Consider the following 18,208-nt stretch of genomic DNA (forward strand, 5'->3'; position numbering starts at 1 on the left):
TGGCTCATAGGACTCCTGAGGCAGCGGACAGGTACCGACAGGCCAAGCGGTGTGCGGCTTCAGCGGTCGCAGAGGCAAAAACTCGGACATGGGAGGAGTTCGGTGAGGCCATGGAAAACGACTTCCGGACGGCTTCGAAGCAATTCTGGACCACCATCCGCCGCCTCAGGAAGGGGAAGCAGTGCACTATCAACACCGTGTATGGCGAGGATGGTGTTCTGCTGACCTCGACTGCGGATGTTGTGGATCGGTGGAGGGAATACTTCGAAGACCTCCTCAATCCCACCAACACGTCTTCCTATGAGGAAGCAGTGCCTGGGGAGTCTGTGGTGGGCTCTCCTATTTCTGGGGCTGAGGTTGCTGAGGTAGTTAAAAAGCTCCTCGGTGGCAAGGCCCCGGGGGTAGATGAGATCCGCCCGGAGTTCCTTAAGGCTCTGGATGCTGTGGGGCTGTCTTGGTTGACAAGACTCTGCAGCATCGCGTGGACATCGGGGGCGGTACCACTGGATTGGCAGACCGGGGTGGTGGTTCCTCTCTTTAAGAAGGGGAACCGGAGGGTGTGTTCTAACTATCGTGGGATCACACTCCTCAGCCTTCCCGGTAAGGTCTATTCAGGTGTACTGGAGAGGAGGCTACGCCGGATAGTCGAACCTCGGATTCAGGAGGAACAGTGTGGTTTTCGTCCTGGTCGTGGAACTGTGGACCAGCTCTATACTCTCGGCAGGGTCCTTGAGGGTGCATGGGAGTTTGCCCAACCAGTCTACATGTGTTTTGTAGACTTGGAGAAGGCATTCGACCGTGTCCCTCGGGAAGCCCTGTGGGGAGTGCTCAGAGAGTACGGGGTATCAGACTGTCTGATTGTGGCAGTCCGCTCCCTGTATGATCAGTGCCAGAGCTTGGTCCGCATGGCCGGTAGTAAGTCGGACACGTTTCCAGTGAGGGTTGGACTCCGCCAAGGCTGCCCTTTGTCACCGATTCTGTTCATAACTTTTATGGACAGAATTTCTAGGCGCAGTCAAGGCGTTGAGGGGATCTGGTTTGGTGGCTGCAGGATTAGGTCTCTGCTTTTTGCAGATGATGTGGTCCTGATGGCTTCATCTGGCCAGGATCTTCAGCTCTCACTGGATCGGTTCGCAGCTGAGTGTGAAGCGACTGGGATGAGAATCAGCACCTCCAAGTCCGAGTCCATGGTTCTCGCCCGGAAAAGGGTGGAGTGCCATCTCCGGGTTGGGGAGGAGATCTTGCCCCAAGTGGAGGAGTTCAAGTACCTCGGAGTCTTGTTCACGAGTGAGGGAAGAGTGGATCGTGAGATCGACAGGCGGATCGGTGCGGCGTCTTCAGTAATGCGGACGCTGTATCGATCCGTTGTGGTGAAGAAGGAGCTGAGCCGGAAGGCAAAGCTCTCAATTTACCGGTCGATCTATGTTCCCATCCTCACCTATGGTCATGAGCTTTGGGTTATGACCGAAAGGACAAGATCACGGGTACAAGCGGCCGAAATGAGTTTCCTCCGCCGGGTGGCGGGGCTCTCCCTTAGAGATAAGGTGAGAAGCTCTGCCATCCGGGAGGAGCTCAAAGTAAAGCCGCTGCTCCTCCACATCGAGAGGAGCCAGATGAGGTGGTTCGGGCATCTGGTCAGGATGCCACCCGAACGCCTCCCTAGGGAGGTGTTTAGGGCACGTCCGACCGGTAGGAGGCCACGGGGAAGACCCAGGACACGTTGGGAAGACTATGTCTCCCGGCTGGCCTGGGAACGCCTCGGGGTCCCACGGGAAGAGCTGGACGAAGTGGCTGGGGAGAGGGAAGTCTGGGCTTCCCTGCTTAGGCTGCTGCCCCCGCGACCCGACCTCGGATAAGCGGAAGAAGATGGATGGATGGATGGATTGCTTGATGTTTCATATGGCTTTTTCAGCCTTGTGATTTCTTTTTTTCTTAGCTCTGAATCATGAGGAAATGTCTCTTCAAATTCGCGGTGCTCTTTCAGATAGTGACGTTTCAGATTTTCACTTTTCACCAGAGCAACAGTAGTGTTGCATAGTAGACACATTGGTCTGGTACTTGCAGTAGGTAGGATGAAAACATATTGCTCTGTCCATTCTTCCTTGAAACGTCGGTTTTCCCTGTCCACCTTTCTTTTACCAGCCTGAGCCAACTTGGAGCATGCCATTGTGATTTGATTCACATTCAGTGACTGACAAGTGAACAGTTAGCGAAGTAGCGATACGAGACAACTGTGTGCCTGCAGCGAAAGGTTCCATGCACTGTGCACATGACCCAGGTGGTAACAGCCTATCAGCGCGTCGTTGTGAAAGAGATGACAACCCATACCCCGGAATTAGCCAATCAGAGTGGCGTTCTCTCGCTCTCACTCCGTCTCTCTCTCTTTCTCTCTCTGAGAGAGAGAGAGAGAGAGAGAGAGAGAGAGAGAGAGAGAGAGAGAGAGAGAGAGAGAGAGAGAGAGAGAGAGAGAGAGAGAGAGAGAGAGAGACACACGAGAAGTGTAAACGAAACGTGGAGCTATTTGACTAAAAACAACAAAGAACGTTGACTTGCGCTAGCGATAACTCACAGATAAATACAATTATTTATTTTTTTTATAATAATTATAATTATAATAATAAAAAAAACATTTTTTTTTTTTTTTTACTATAATTCGTGCTGGGTCCGGACGGACACGTCGCTGGGTCCGGACATGGACCGCGGTCCGCCTGTTGAGGATCACTGCTATATACTATATATATATATGTTTTTTGTTATGTATTATGTGTACACCATTCAGTGTTTACAGGACATAGTTTAAGTGTGTGCTTGTAAGTGTGCATCCTTCAGTGTTTACAGGACATAGTTTAAGTGTGTACTTGTAAGTGTGCATCCTTCAGTGTTTACAAGACATAGTTTAAGTGTGTACTTGTAAGTGTGCATCATTCAGTGTTCACAGGACATAGTTTAAGTGTGTATTTGTAAGTGTGCATCCTTCAGTGTTTACAGGAAATAGTTTAAGTGTGTACTTGTAAGTGTGCATCCTTCAGTGTTAACAGGACATAGTTTACCGGTAAGTGAGTACTTGTAAGTGGGCATCCTTCAGTGTTTACAGGACATAGTTTAAGTGTGTACTTGTAAGTGTGCATCCTTCAGTGTTTACAGGACAGGACATAGTTTAAGTGTGATTGATTGAAACTTATTAGTAGATTGTGTACTTTTAATGTGCATCCTTCAGTGTTTACAGGGCAAAGTTTAAGTGTGTACTTGTAAGTGTGCATCCTTCAGTGTTTACAGGACATCGTTTAAGTGTGTACTTGTAAGTGTGCATCATTCAGTGTTTACATGACATAGTTTAAGTGTGCACTTGTAAGTGTGCATGCTTCAGTGTTTACAGGACAAAGTTTAAGTGTGCATCCTTCAGTGTTTACAGGACATAGTTTAAGTGTGTACTTGTAAGTGTGCATCCTTCAGTGTTTACGGGACATAGTTTAAGTGTGTACTTGTAAGTGTGCATCCTTCAATGTTTACAGGACACATAGTTTAAGTGTGTACTTGTAAGTGTGCATCCTTCAGTGTTTACAGTACAGGACATAGTTTAAGTGTGATTGATTGAAACTTATTAGTAGATTGTGTACTTTTAATGTGCATCCTTCAGTGTTTACAGGGCAAAGTTTAAGTGTGTACTTGTAAGTGTGCATCCTTCAGTGTTTACAGGACATCGTTTAAGTGTGTACTTGTAAGTGTGCATCATTCAGTGTTTACATGACATAGTTTAAGTGTGTACTTGTAAGTGTGCATGCTTCAGTGTTTACAGGACAAAGTTTAAGTGTGCATCCTTCAGTGTTTACAGGACATAGTTTAAGTGTGTACTTGTAAGTGTGCATCCTTCAGTGTTTACGGGACATAGTTTAAGTGTGTACTTGTAAGTGTGCATCCTTCAATGTTTACAGGACACATAGTTTAAGTGTGTACTTGTAAGTGTGCATCCTTCAGTGTTTACAGTACAGGACATAGTTTAAGTGTGATTGATTGAAACTTATTAGTAGATTGTGTACTTTTAATGTGCATCCTTCAGTGTTTACAGGGCAAAGTTTAAGTGTGTACTTGTAAGTGTGCATCCTTCAGTGTTTACAGGACATCGTTTAAGTGTGTACTTGTAAGTGTGCATCATTCAGTGTTTACATGACATAGTTTAAGTGTGTACTTGTAAGTGTGCATGCTTCAGTGTTTACAGGACAAAGTTTAAGTGTGCATCCTTCAGTGTTTACAGGACATAGTTTAAGTGTGTACTTGTAAGTGTGCATCCTTCAGTGTTTACGGGACATAGTTTAAGTGTGTACTTGTAAGTGTGCATCCTTCAATGTTTACAGGACACATAGTTTAAGTGTGTACTTGTAAGTGTGCATCCTTCAGTGTTTACAGTACAGGACATAGTTTAAGTGTGATTGATTGAAACTTATTAGTAGATTGTGTACTTTTAATGTGCATCCTTCAGTGTTTACAGGGCAAAGTTTAAGTATGTACTTGTAAGTGTGCATCATTCAGTGTTTACAGGCCAAAGTTTAAGTGTTTACTTGTAAGTGTGCATCCTTCAGTGTTTACAGGACATAGTTTAAGTATGTACTTGTAAGTGTGCATCCTTCAGTGTTTACAGGACACATAGTTTAAGTGTGTACTTGTAAGTGTGCATCCTTCAGTGTTTACAGGACATAGTTTAAGTGTGTACTTGTAAGTGTGCATCCTTCAGTATTTACAGGACATAGTTTAAGTGTGTACTTGTAAGTGTGCATGCTTCAGTGTTTACAGGACATAGTTTAAGAGTGCATCCTTCAGTGTTTACAGGACATAGTTTAAGTGTGTACTTGTAAGTGTGCATCCTTCAGTGTTTACAGGAAATAGTTTAAGTGTGTACTTGTAAGTGTGCATCCTTCAGTGTTAACAGGACATAGTTTAAGTGAGTACTTGTAAGTGGGCATCCTTCAGTGTTTACAGGACATCGTTTAAGTGTGTACTTGTAAGTGTGCATCCTTCAGTGTTTACAGGACAGGACATAGTTTAAGTGTGATTGATTGAAACTTATTAGTAGATTGTGTACTTTTAATGTGCATCCTTCAGTGTTTACAGGGCAAAGTTTAAGTGTGTACTTGTAAGTGTGCATCCTTCAGTGTTTACAGGACATCGTTTAAGTGTGTACTTGTAAGTGTGCATCATTCAGTGTTTACATGACATAGTTTAAGTGTGTACTTGTAAGTGTGCATGCTTCAGTGTTTACAGGACAAAGTTTAAGTGTGCATCCTTCAGTGTTTACAGGACATAGTTTAAGTGTGTACTTGTAAGTGTGCATCCTTCAGTGTTTACGGGACATAGTTTAAGTGTGTACTTGTAAGTGTGCATCCTTCAATGTTTACAGGACACATAGTTTAAGTGTGTACTTGTAAGTGTGCATCCTTCAGTGTTTACAGTACAGGACATAGTTTAAGTGTGATTGATTGAAACTTATTAGTAGATTGTGTACTTTTAATGTGCATCCTTCAGTGTTTACAGGGCAAAGTTTAAGTATGTACTTGTAAGTGTGCATCATTCAGTGTTTACAGGCCAAAGTTTAAGTGTTTACTTGTAAGTGTGCATCCTTCAGTGTTTACAGGACATAGTTTAAGTATGTACTTGTAAGTGTGCATCCTTCAGTGTTTACAGGACACATAGTTTAAGTGTGTACTTGTAAGTGTGCATCCTTCAGTGTTTACAGGACATAGTTTAAGTGTGTACTTGTAAGTGTGCATCCTTCAGTATTTACAGGACATAGTTTAAGTGTGTACTTGTAAGTGTGCATGCTGCAGTGTTTACAGGACATAGTTTAAGAGTGCATCCTTCAGTGTTTACAGGACATAGTTTAAGTGTGTACTTGTAAGTGTGCATCCTTCAGTGTTTACGGGACATAGTTTAAGTGTGTACTTGTAAGTGTGCATCCTTCAATGTTTACAGGACACATAGTTTAAGTGTGTACTTGTAAGTGTGCATCCTTCAGTGTTTACAGTACAGGACATAGTTTAAGTGTGATTGATTGAAACTTATTAGTAGATTGTGTACTTTTAATGTGCATCCTTCAGTGTTTACAGGGCAAAGTTTAAGTATGTACTTGTAAGTGTGCATCATTCAGTGTTTACAGGCCAAAGTTTAAGTGTTTACTTGTAAGTGTGCATCCTTCAGTGTTTACAGGACATAGTTTAAGTATGTACTTGTAAGTGTGCATCCTTCAGTGTTTACAGGACACATAGTTTAAGTGTGTACTTGTAAGTGTGCATCCTTCAGTGTTTACAGGACATAGTTTAAGTGTGTACTTGTAAGTGTGCATCCTTCAGTATTTACAGGACATAGTTTAAGTGTGTACTTGTAAGTGTGCATGCTGCAGTGTTTACAGGACATAGTTTAAGAGTGCACCCTTCAGTGTTTACAGGACATAGTTTAAGTGTGTACTTGTAAGTGTGCATCCTTCAGTATTTACAGGACATAGTTTAAGAGTGCATCCTTCAGTGTTTACAGGACATAGTTTAAGTGTGTACTTGTAAGTGTGCATCCTTCAGTGTTTACAGGACATAGTTTAAGTGTGTACTTGTAAGTGTGCATCCTTCAGTATTTACAGGACATAGTTTAAGTGTGTACTTGTAAGTGTGCATGCTTCAGTGTTTACAGGACATAGTTTAAGAGTGCATCCTTCAGTGTTTACAGGACATAGTTTAAGTGTGTACTTGTAAGTGTGCATCCTTCAGTATTTACAGGACATAGTTTAAGAGTGCATCCTTCAGTGTTTACAGGACATAGTTTAAGTGTGTACTTGTAAGTGTGCATCCTTCAGTGTTTACAGGACATAGTTTAAGTGTGTACTTGTAAGTGTGCATCCTTCAGTATTTACAGGACATAGTTTAAGTGTGTACTTGTAAGTGTGCATGCTTCAGTGTTTACAGGACATAGTTTAAGAGTGCATCCTTCAGTGTTTACAGGACATAGTTTAAGTGTGTACTTGTAAGTGTGCATCCTTCAGTATTTACAGGACATAGTTTAAGAGTGCATCCTTCAGTGTTTACAGGACATAGTTTAAGTGTGTACTTGTAAGTGTGCATCCTTCAGTATTTACAGGACATAGTTTAAGTGTGTACTTGTAAGTGTGCATGCTGCAGTGTTTACAGGACATAGTTTAAGAGTGCACCCTTCAGTGTTTACAGGACATAGTTTAAGTGTGTACTTGTAAGTGTGCATCCTTCAGTATTTACAGGACATAGTTTAAGAGTGCATCCTTCAGTGTTTACAGGACATAGTTTAAGTGTGTACTTGTAAGTGTGCATCCTTCAGTGTTTACAGGACATAGTTTAAGTGTGTACTTGTAAGTGTGCATCCTTCAGTATTTACAGGACATAGTTTAAGTGTGTACTTGTAAGTGTGCATGCTTCAGTGTTTACAGGACATAGTTTAAGAGTGCATCCTTCAGTGTTTACAGGACATAGTTTAAGTGTGTACTTGTAAGTGTGCATCCTTCAGTATTTACAGGACATAGTTTAAGAGTGCATCCTTCAGTGTTTACAGGACATAGTTTAAGTGTGTACTTGTAAGTGTGCATCCTTCAGTGTTTACAGGACATAGTTTAAGTGTGTACTTGTAAGTGTGCATCCTTCAGTATTTACAGGACATAGTTTAAGTGTGTACTTGTAAGTGTGCATGCTTCAGTGTTTACAGGACATAGTTTAAGAGTGCATCCTTCAGTGTTTACAGGACATAGTTTAAGTGTGTACTTGTAAGTGTGCATCCTTCAGTATTTACAGGACATAGTTTAAGAGTGCATCCTTCAGTGTTTACAGGACATAGTTTAAGTGTGTACTTGTAAGTGTGCATCCTTCAGTATTTACAGGACATAGTTTAAGTGTGTACTTGTAAGTGTGCATCCTTACCTGCTCGTCGTCATGTTTGGGTGGGACTAAAGTTTCTTGAAAGGCTCGCCGCTTCTTTCGCAGTTTTTCTCGTATGTCGCTAACGAGAGCAAGAATGGAATGCTAACGTTAATGAAAATATAATTCACAAAGTTTGTAGTTTAAACTGAAGCTAGTCTACGTTACCTGGGAGATGCCATGGCACTGGTGGGAGAGGAACACTTTGACGTCAAAAAGTGATCAATACAACGTTACTACTTCGGTCCATTGGAGCTAAATTGTAATGTATTTCCTATAAAATAGATAAAATATAATAATTCTGGGGGAAACGTCGCTACTATCGAGTTATATTCGAGTCAAACATTTAAGCTACTTAACTCCCCGGGTCTTCAACAACAACGTGACGTTCTCAGTATTCAGCACTCCAATTGGTTCATGTAGCTGTCTGTCATTAAACAACGTCTACTATTGGTCATTATGGTGACTCGGCACGCCCACAATAGGGCAAACATTAGCTGCTTAGCAACGCGGGAAATGTTTCGCAACCTACCTTGCTACGGAAAGGCGGAAGCTGCACTTGTGAGGAAACATAAACATTTACAGTACTTTACAGTCTATTAACATAATATGTGTAACCGAGGGTTTATATATGTCGCTTATACTGTATAAAACTACAAAATAACAAACACAGAGGCTCCAGTTTTACACGAGGACCACGTTATTTCGTTTGTTTTCAAAACTCCGCTCCACCACAACGTGTCACCACTTCCGCTCTAGCGCCTTCAAAATAAGAGCTCAAGGCATTTACTGTATAACAGCTTATAACAGGAACTTAACGTCACAAAGAGGTAAGTCCATAACAATAGGTTACATATCCATCCATCCATTTCCTACCGCTTGTCTTTTTTGGGGTCGCGGGGGTTTGCTGGAGCCTGTTTAAACTAATTTCCAACATAAACATTTACAGTACTTTACAGTCTATCAACAAAATATGTTTAAACTAATTTTAAACATTTACAGTACTATACAGTCTATTATTAACAAAACATGTTTAGGCTCATTTAAATATCCTTAAATCATTACCCTAAACCTTATCCAACAACATCTATTTTTACTGACAGTAATTGGCTACAAGTTCTTCTTTAAAAACATAGTCTTTGTGTTAATATGATGGAGATACACTTAACAAACATCTATTAATTTAAATGTTAACACACACACACACACACACACATACACACACACACACACACACACACATTCTTGCAATAATGTTCACTGTCATTTCTGTTTTTAATATTTACTTCACTAAATGCCTCTCTGCTATCATTTCATTTTTCTCACCTTTTTTTAAGGAGCGCCGTAAAAATGGCTGCGTCGTCGGCGTTCTCGTCTTGTCTCCCTGTAACGTATGTCTGCTCTTAGTGGGACTGTGCCGAAAATATACTTTTCAGTTCTTATGTGTCCTGTGCATGTTAAGAATTGACAATAAATCATCTTGAATCTTGAATCTTGAATTTTTACTATTCATATTTGTACATATCATATTTGTTTTTTTGTTGTTATAAATATATATATATATATATATATATATATATATATATATATATATATATATATATATATATATATATATATATACATTCTAGCTATGTATATATATATATATATATATATATATATATATATATATATATATATATATATATATATATATATATATATAGCTAGAATTCACTGAAAGTCAAGTATTTCTTATATATATATATATATATATATGAAATACTTGACTTGGTGAATTCTAGCTGTAAATATACTCTACCCTCTTAACCACGCCCCCAACCACGCCCCCCCCCACCCCCCCACCCCCCACCCCCAACCCTCACCTCCCGAAATCGGAGGTCTCAAGGTTGGCAAGTATGGGTTAGAGCCAACCCTCCCACTGGAGCAGATACATACCATGGGTGGAGTACGTCTATAACTCCATGACCAGCTCCGCCACAGGTATGTCCCCGTTCGAATGTTCACTTGGCTACCAACCACCCTTGTTTTCCCAGCAAGAGGTCGAGGCAGCGGTACCCGCCGCCCGAACCCACCTTAAACGCTGCCAGATCATCTGGAAGACTGCTCGGGCTGCCTCATTAAAGACGTCGGACAGGACGCACCAAAACGCCAACCGGCACCGCATCCCGGCACCATCCTATCGGCCCGGGCAGCAGGAGATGTTACGGGCCAAGGACCTCCACCTACAGGTACCTTACCCGAAATTGGCACCCCGTTACGTGGGACCTTTCCCCATCAAAGCCAGAGTCAACCCTGCTGCCGTCCTTCTCTCTCCCATCTTCCATGAAGAACCACCCGTTTTTTCACGTCTATCCATCCATCCATTTTCTACCCCTTGTCCCTTTTTGGGGTTGCGGGGGGTGCTGGAGCCTATCTCAGCTACATTCGGGCGGCAGGCGGTGTACACCATGGACAAGCCGTCACCTCATCGCAGGGCCAACACAGATAGACAGACAACATTCACACACGAAGGTCAATTTTTCAAGATTCAAGATGATTTATTGTCAATTCTTAACATGCACAAGACACATAAGAACTGAAAAGTATATTTTCGGCACAGTCCCACTAAGAGCAGACATACGTTACAGGGAGACAAGACGAGACCGCCGACGACACAACCATTTTTACGGCGCTCCTTAAAAAAAGGTGAGAAAAATGAAATGATAGCAGAGAGGCATTTAGTGAAGTAAATATTAAAAACAGAAATGACAATGAACATTATTGCAAATATGTGTGTATGTGTGTTGCCAATCAATCTATCCCCAGGTGCATGTTTTTGGCGGTGGGAGGAAGCCGGAGTACCCGGAGGGAACCCACGCAGTCACGGGGAGAACATGCAAACTCCACACAGAAAGATCCCGAGCCCGGGTTTGAACTCAGGACTTCTCAGGACCTTCGTATTGTGAGGCACATGCACTAACCCCTGTACCACCATGCTGCCCCGGTTTTTCACCTGTCTCAGCTAAAACCTGTGTCTGTCAGCCCCCTCTTACCCCCAACCCCTGTCCCCTCTCCTCCCAGGGTCCTCGAGAGCGGTGATCCGGTGTGGACTGTGAAGGAGATCCTCAGGGTTCGTCGGCAGGGTAGGGGGCTGGTCTACCTGGTCGACTGAGAGGGATATGCACCGGAGGACCGATCTTGGGTGCCGGCCTCCTACCTTGCGGACCCCTCTCTTTTAGAGGACTTTTACCGTGCCAACCTGGATGCACCCCGTAGCTCGTCGGGAGTCTCGCATAAGGAAGGGGGTACTGTCACGGCCCGTGCGCATTCTAATGCGCAGTCATCTGTGCGCACACCTCCGAGCGCACCCCTGCGCGCACCACTCCTGCACTCACTCTCCAATGAACACACCTGGCACTGATGAGAGGGACGCCTATTTAAACCACCGCGTCCTGAGATCCAGTGCCAGAACGTAGCAACCTGTACATTGTACCATAAGTTCGTCTCAAGCTCCCTTGTTGCCTTTCATTCCTGATCTCCGTGTTTTCCCGGCGTTGATTGTCGTGTCCTTCCTCGTCCCGCAGTTCCTTGTGTATGTCCCCGAGTCGAGCTGTGTGTCTCGCACTCCTGGATCTTCCCTGTCTTCCTCGTGCTTCCTGGATTCCGACCCCTCGCCTGTCCCTGGACTACGACGCCTCGCTCCCGCCTCTCGACCACTCTTCTGTCCCCGGACTACCCTGCATGCCTTGCCCTTGTCTGACCACACCGGTCCTCTCAACACGCACCTCCAACATTTACGATAACACTCTCCAGTTACACACTACACATAGTCTGACGCTCATTCCCTTTTGGTTAAAGGGGAACATTATCACCAGACCTATGTAAGCGTCAATATATACCTTGATGTTGCAGAAAAAAGACCATATATTTTTTTAACCGATTTCCGAACTCTAAATGGGTGAATTTTGGCGAATTAAACGCCTTAGTAATATTCGCTCTCGGAGCGATGACGTCACAACGTGACGTCACATCGGGAAGCAATCCGCCATTTTCTCAAACACCGAGTCAAATCAGCTCTGTTATTTTCCGTTTTTTCGACTGTTTTCCGTACCTTGGAGACATCATGCCTCGTTGGTGTGTTGTCGGAGGGTGTAACAACACGAACAGGGACGGATTCAAGTTGCACCAGTGGCCCAAAGATGCCAAAGTGGCAACAAATTGGACGTTTGTTCCGCACACTTTACCGACAAAAGCTATGCTACGACAGAGATGGCAAGAATGTGTGGATATCCTGCGACACTCAATGCAGATGCATTTCCAACGATAAAGTCAAAGAAAACTGCCGCCAGACCCCCATTGAATCTGCCGGAGTGTGTGAGCAATTCAGGGACAAAGGACCTCGGTAGCACGGCAAGCAATGGCGGCAGTTTGTTCCCGCAGACGAGCGAGCTAAACCCCCTGGATGTCTTGGCTCACATCGACCCTAGCTTCCCTGGCCTGCTGACATCAACTCCAAAACTGGACAGATCAGCTTTCAGGAAAAGAGCGCGAATGAGGGTATGTCTACAGCAGGGGTGCTCATTACGTCGATCGCGAGCTACTGGTCGATCTCGGAGGGTGTGTCAGTCGATCACCAGCCAGGCATTAAAAAAATAGTCCTAAAAATGAGCGATCATAAATCTTCACTATGACGTCACTTTCGTCACTTGATTGACATTCACGGCACCCGAGGGTCTTCTGGGATGACGCTGGCTGCTGCCAGCTCATTAAAATTACTGACTGGAAGGCGAGAAACACTTTATTTCAACAGACTCTGGTGCCGTACCTGTCGTCAAAACTCCAAAGACCGACTGCGCAGTTGCACAGTTGTGCTAACAAAATAAGAGTCTCAGAAAGCTGGCGTGCACAAGCTAGCAAGCTACGGAGTTTGCCGACAATGTATTTCTTGTAAAGTGTATACAAAGGAGTACGGAAGCTGGACAAATAAGATGCCAAAAACCAACCACTTTCATGTGGTATTAGACAGAAAGGAGGACTTTTTTTTCTCTTCCATTTGAAAATGCGGACATTATCATCACCACTGTCTGATTCCAAGCAATGCAAGTCATCAGAATCAGGTAATACACCAACTTATTTTCTTGTCTTCATGAAAGAAAGGAATCTATATGTGTTAAACATGCTTGTATTATCTTTAAACACCTTTAACTTATTAACTATATGTGTTAAATATGCTTGTATTATCTTTAAACACCTTTAACTTGTTAACAATATTAACTATATGTATTAAACATTCTTGTATTATCATTATACACCTTTAATTTTTTAACAATATTAACTATATGTGTTAAACATGCTTGTATTATCATTAAACACCTTTAACTTGTTAACAATATTAACTATATTTATTAAACAAACTTGTATTATCATTAAACACCTTTAATTTTTTAACAATATTAACTATATGTGTTAAACATATACGGTAAGGTCTATTCAGGTGTACTGGAGAGGAGGCTACGCCGGATAGTCGAACCTCGGATTCAGGAGGAACAGTGTGGTTTTCGTCCTGGTCGTGGAACTGTGGACCAGCTCTATACTCTCGGCAGGGTCCTTGAGGGTGCATGGGAGTTTGCCCAACCAGTCTACATGTGCTTTGTGGACTTGGAGAAGGCATTCGACCGTGTCCCTCGGGAAGTCCTGTGGGGAGTGCTCAGAGAGTATGGGGTTTCGGACTGTCTGATTGTGGCGGTCCGCTCCCTGTATGATCAGTGTCAGAGCTTGGTTCGCATTGCCGGCAGTAAGTCGGACACGTTTCCGGTGAGGGTTGGACTCCGCCAAGGCTGCCCTTTGTCACCGATTCTGTTCATAACTTTTATGGACAGAATTTCTAGGCGCAGTCAAGGCGTTGAGGGGATCTGGTTTGGTGGCTGCAGGATTAGGTCTCTGCTTTTTGCAGATGATTTGGTCCTGATGGCTTCATCCGGCCAGGATCTTCAGCTCTCACTGGATCGGTTCGCAGCTGAGTGTGAAGCGACTGGGATGAGAATCAGCACCTCCAAGTCCGAGTCCATGGTTCTCGCCCGGAAAAGGGTGGAGTGCCATCTCCGGGTTGGGGAGGAGATCTTGCCCCAAGTGGAGGAGTTCAAGTACCTCGGAGTCTTGTTCACGAGTGAGGGAAGAGTGGATCGTGAGATCGACAGGCGGATCGGTGCGGCGTCTTCAGTAATGCGGACGCTGTATCGATCCGTTGTGGTGAAGAAGGAGCTGAGCCGGAAGGCAAAGCTCTCAATTTACCGGTCGATCTACGTTCCCATCCTCACCTATGGTCATGAGCTTTGGGTTATGACCGAAAGGACAAGATCACGGGTACAAGCGGCCGAAATGAGTTTCCTCCGCCGGGTGGCGGGGCTCTCCCTTAGAGATAGGGTGAGAAGCTCTGTCATCCGGGGGGAGCTCAAAGTAAAGCCGCTGCTCCTCCGCATCGAGAGGAGCCAGATGAGGTGGTTCGAGCATCTGGTCAGGATGCCACCCGAGCGCCTCCCTAAGGAGGTGTTTAGGGCATGTCCGACCGGTAGGAGGCCACGAGGAAGACCCAGGACACGTTGGGAAGACTATGTCTCCCGGCTGGCCTGGGAACGCCTCGGGATCCCCCGGGAGGAGCTGGACGAAGTGGCTGGGGAGAGGGAAGTCTGGGCTTCCCTGCTTAGGCTGCTGCCCCCGCGACCCGACCTCGGATAAGCGGAAGAAGATGGATGGATGGATGGAACTGATTTTTAATGGTTTTAACCATTCTGAAATTGTGATAATGTTCCCCTTTAACTACACATCATTAGGGCCCGCATGGCCCATTGTAAAAGGAATCCCAACGGGAGTCCTTTTGCAATGGCACATAAGGACCTATTGTTTTTCTAAGGTTTTATTATTATTTCGCCGCCTCTTTGAGCACTAATTTGACCCACTTAACATGCTTCAAAACTCACCATATTTGACCCACACATCAGGACCTGCGAAAATTGTCTTTTAATAAAAAAAACCGAACCCCAAAACTCAAAATTGCGCTCTAGCGCCCCCTAGAAAGAAAAACTGCTTATAACTCCCAGTACGAATGTTGTAGAGACATGAAACAAAAACCTCTATGTAGGGCTCACTTAGCCCTACTTTTCATTAATTAATTTTCTCGGGCAAAAATCAACAGGAAGTTGGCAATTCCCCCTTCAAGACAAAAATGTACTAAAAACAGTCACTTTTGCCTCTTTGAGCTGTAATTTGACCCCTTTAACATGCTTCAAAACTCACCGCACTGAACACACACATCAAGACTGGCAAAAATTGCGATCTAATAAAAAAACCTAACCCCAAATCTCAAAATTGCGCTCTAGCGCAATTTTTGAATAAAACGCAGAAAAAACTGCTCCTCGGAAGAAAAAAATGACAAAACTGCCTGTAACTCCCACTGGGAAGGTCGGAGAGACATGAAACAAAAACCTCTGTGTAGACCTACATTTCATAAATTGACAACCCCCAGCAAAAATCAACAGGAAGTTTGCTATTCCCCCTTCAAAACAACATTTTTGTAAAAACCGGTCACCTTCCTTCAAAAACTATCTCCTCTGAGCACGTTTGTCGTTTCGGCTTCAAACTAACACAGGAGAGAGATTGAACCCTTGTGATTAAAACTACAGAAGCGCGTTTTAATAACTGCTCCGGTTTTGATTTTATGAGCCTTCAAAAACCGCTGCGCTGATGCTGCTGCGCTGCTGTTTTTTTAAGATGGCTGCTTAAAAGCAGGAAGCACCAGCGTGCCCACACAATGCAGACAAGGTAGGTACACTAGACAAAAGTATTGGGACACTTGGGACTAAAACTTGACAAAAGTATTTGGACACTTAGGACTAGCACCTGCCAAATATGCGGGCCCGACCAATGCTGCTTGCAGCTTTAATTATATTTATATCTTTAATAAATACGTCCAAGGCTAAACGCGCTCCCTGCCTCAGTGCCTTCTTCTTCTTCTCCCCGGTACCATTACACTTGCTTTACCATTCCAATGTCCGCTGGTTAAATTTGGGTAAAGTATGTCAACGTGTGTGAGAGCTAAAACAGGAGATGATCTCATTTTTGGAGCAATTTGAAAAAGCCGACGCTTTCCCTGATCTGAGTGACACCGATTGGCTTTGTGATTTAGCGTTTGTTGTGGACATATTGGCACACATGAATGAGCTGAATGTGAAGCTAGAAGGCAAAGAGCAGTTTGTTTATGAAATGTAGAAATAGGCCTCTAGCTGTCACGGCCAGGGTGTATCTTTGCTCTCTGCTTGTCGCACCTCGGGACGCGCCCACGGCCGCGTCACGCCCACATGCCGGCAAGGATGTGGCCGATCAGGAATCAACGCACCTGGACCTGATGAGAGGGAGCTGAATAAAGGACCAGTGGACCCAAGGATCCTTGCGGGAACTTAGTTCTCAATGGTGGACCGTAAGCCTACTCTCCGTCCGTGTTTGTTCCCCCCTCAGTTCCTTCCCGAGTCTTACCCCTTGGAGATTGTCCGTGTTTTGCCTTCCTCGATCCTCGACCCTCGCTCTGGACACGGACTCTGACGCCTCTCTCTGCCCCACGGACCTCACGCGGATCACGGACCCCTTTTGCCTTGCCTCCTTTGGATTTGTCTGCTTCCACATCCAACATCACGGTAATACACATAGTCCAACACCACTCACTCTTGGATTTTGTCACATACTCCATTTCCTTAGTTTAGTTAGTATTGTTTTGTGTTATTATTATATATATATAATAAATAATATTTGAGCATACCGCCCCCAGGTGTCTTTGCCATCATTTCCACTCTGTAAACATAACACTAGCATAAGGAAGCCGCAAGAAGAGACCTAACAAAACGCGAGTCTGAGACCCAGACCAGTTTGTTTCAAACACATTTTATTTAACTTGCTGGTTTTCTTATTAAAATGATCATTCTAACTTCTAAAATAACGTACATCAATAGGTCAATGAAGATATATGTCATAGTAAATAATAATAATAATGTATTAGATTTACAAACCCCGTTTCCATATGAGTTGGGAAATTGTGTTAGATGTAAATATAAACGGAATACAATGATTTGCAAATCCTTTTCAACCCATATTCAGTTGAATATGCTACAAAGACAACATATTTGATATTCAAACTCATACTTTTTTTTTTTGTTGCAAATAATCATTAACTTTAGAATTTGATGCCAGCAACACGTGCCAAAGAAGTTGGGAAAGGTGGCAATAAATACTGATAAAGTTGAGGAATGCTCATCAAACACTTATTTGGAACATCCCACAGGTGAACAGGCTAATTGGGAACAGGTGGGTGCCATGATTGGGTATAAAAGTAGATTCCGTGAAATGTTCAGTCATTCACAAACGAGGATGGGGCGAGGGTCACCACTTTGTCAACAAATGCGCGAGCAAATTGTTGAACAGTTTAAGAAACACCTTTCTCAACCAGCTATTGCAAGGAATTTAGGGATTTCACCATCGACGGTCCGTAATATCATCAAAGGGTTCAGAGAATCTGGAGAAATCACTGCACGTAAGCAGCTAAGCCCGTGACCTTCCATCCCTCAGGCTGTACTGCATCAACAAGCGACATCAGTTTGTAAAGGATATCACCACATGGGCTCAGGAACACTTCAGAAACCCACTGTCAGTAACTACAGTTGGTCGCTACATCTGTAAGTGCAAGTTAAAACTCTCCTATGCAAGGCGAAAAACGTTTATCAACAACACCCAGAAACGCTGTCGGCTTCGCTGGGCCTGAGCTCATCTAAGATGGACTGATACAAAGTGGAAAAGTGTTCTGTGGTCTGACGAGTCCACATTTCAAATTGTTTTTGGAAACTGTGGACGTCGTGTCCTCCGGACCAAAGAGGAAAAGAACCATCCGGATTGTTCTAGGCGCAAAGTTAAAAAGGCAGCACGTGTGATGGTATGGGGGTGTATTAGTGCCCAAGACATTGGTAACTTACACATCTGTGAAGGCGCCATTAATGCTGAAAGGTACATACAGGTTTTGGAGGCATCCAAGCAACGTTACCATGGACGCCCCTGCTTATTTCAGCAAGACAATGCCAAACCACGTGTTACATCAACGTGGCTTCATAGTAAAAGAGTGCGGGTACTAGACTGGCCTGCCTGTAGTCCAGACCTGTCTCCCATTGAAAATGTGTGGCGCATTATGAAGCCTAAAATAGCACAACGGAGACCCCCGGACTGTTGAAGAACTTAAGCTGTACATCAAGCAAGAATGGGACAGAATT

General features: G+C 43.9%; 1 protein-coding gene across 6 annotated transcripts in view; it reads right to left on the reverse strand.

The window, feature by feature from the left end:
* The window catches only part of cc2d2a (coiled-coil and C2 domain containing 2A), a 110,100-nt gene extending 101,780 nt beyond the window's left edge, over positions 1–8,320 (reverse strand). For all 6 annotated transcript variants that reach the window (XM_061977493.2, XM_061977494.2, XM_061977497.2 and 3 more), the window contains exons 1-2: positions 8,088–8,320; positions 7,923–8,001 (exon numbers count right to left, since the gene is read on the reverse strand). In XM_061977493.2, coding sequence (XP_061833477.2) covers positions 7,923–8,001; positions 8,088–8,101 — 93 coding nt within the window. In that variant the 5' untranslated portion in view covers positions 8,102–8,320. The remainder of the gene's footprint in view (positions 1–7,922; positions 8,002–8,087) is intronic.
* Positions 8,321–18,208: the final 9,888 nt, after the last annotated feature.

This window comes from Nerophis lumbriciformis, linkage group LG18 (assembly GCF_033978685.3).
Source record: "Nerophis lumbriciformis linkage group LG18, RoL_Nlum_v2.1, whole genome shotgun sequence".
Classification (NCBI taxonomy): Eukaryota; Metazoa; Chordata; class Actinopteri; order Syngnathiformes; family Syngnathidae; genus Nerophis; species Nerophis lumbriciformis.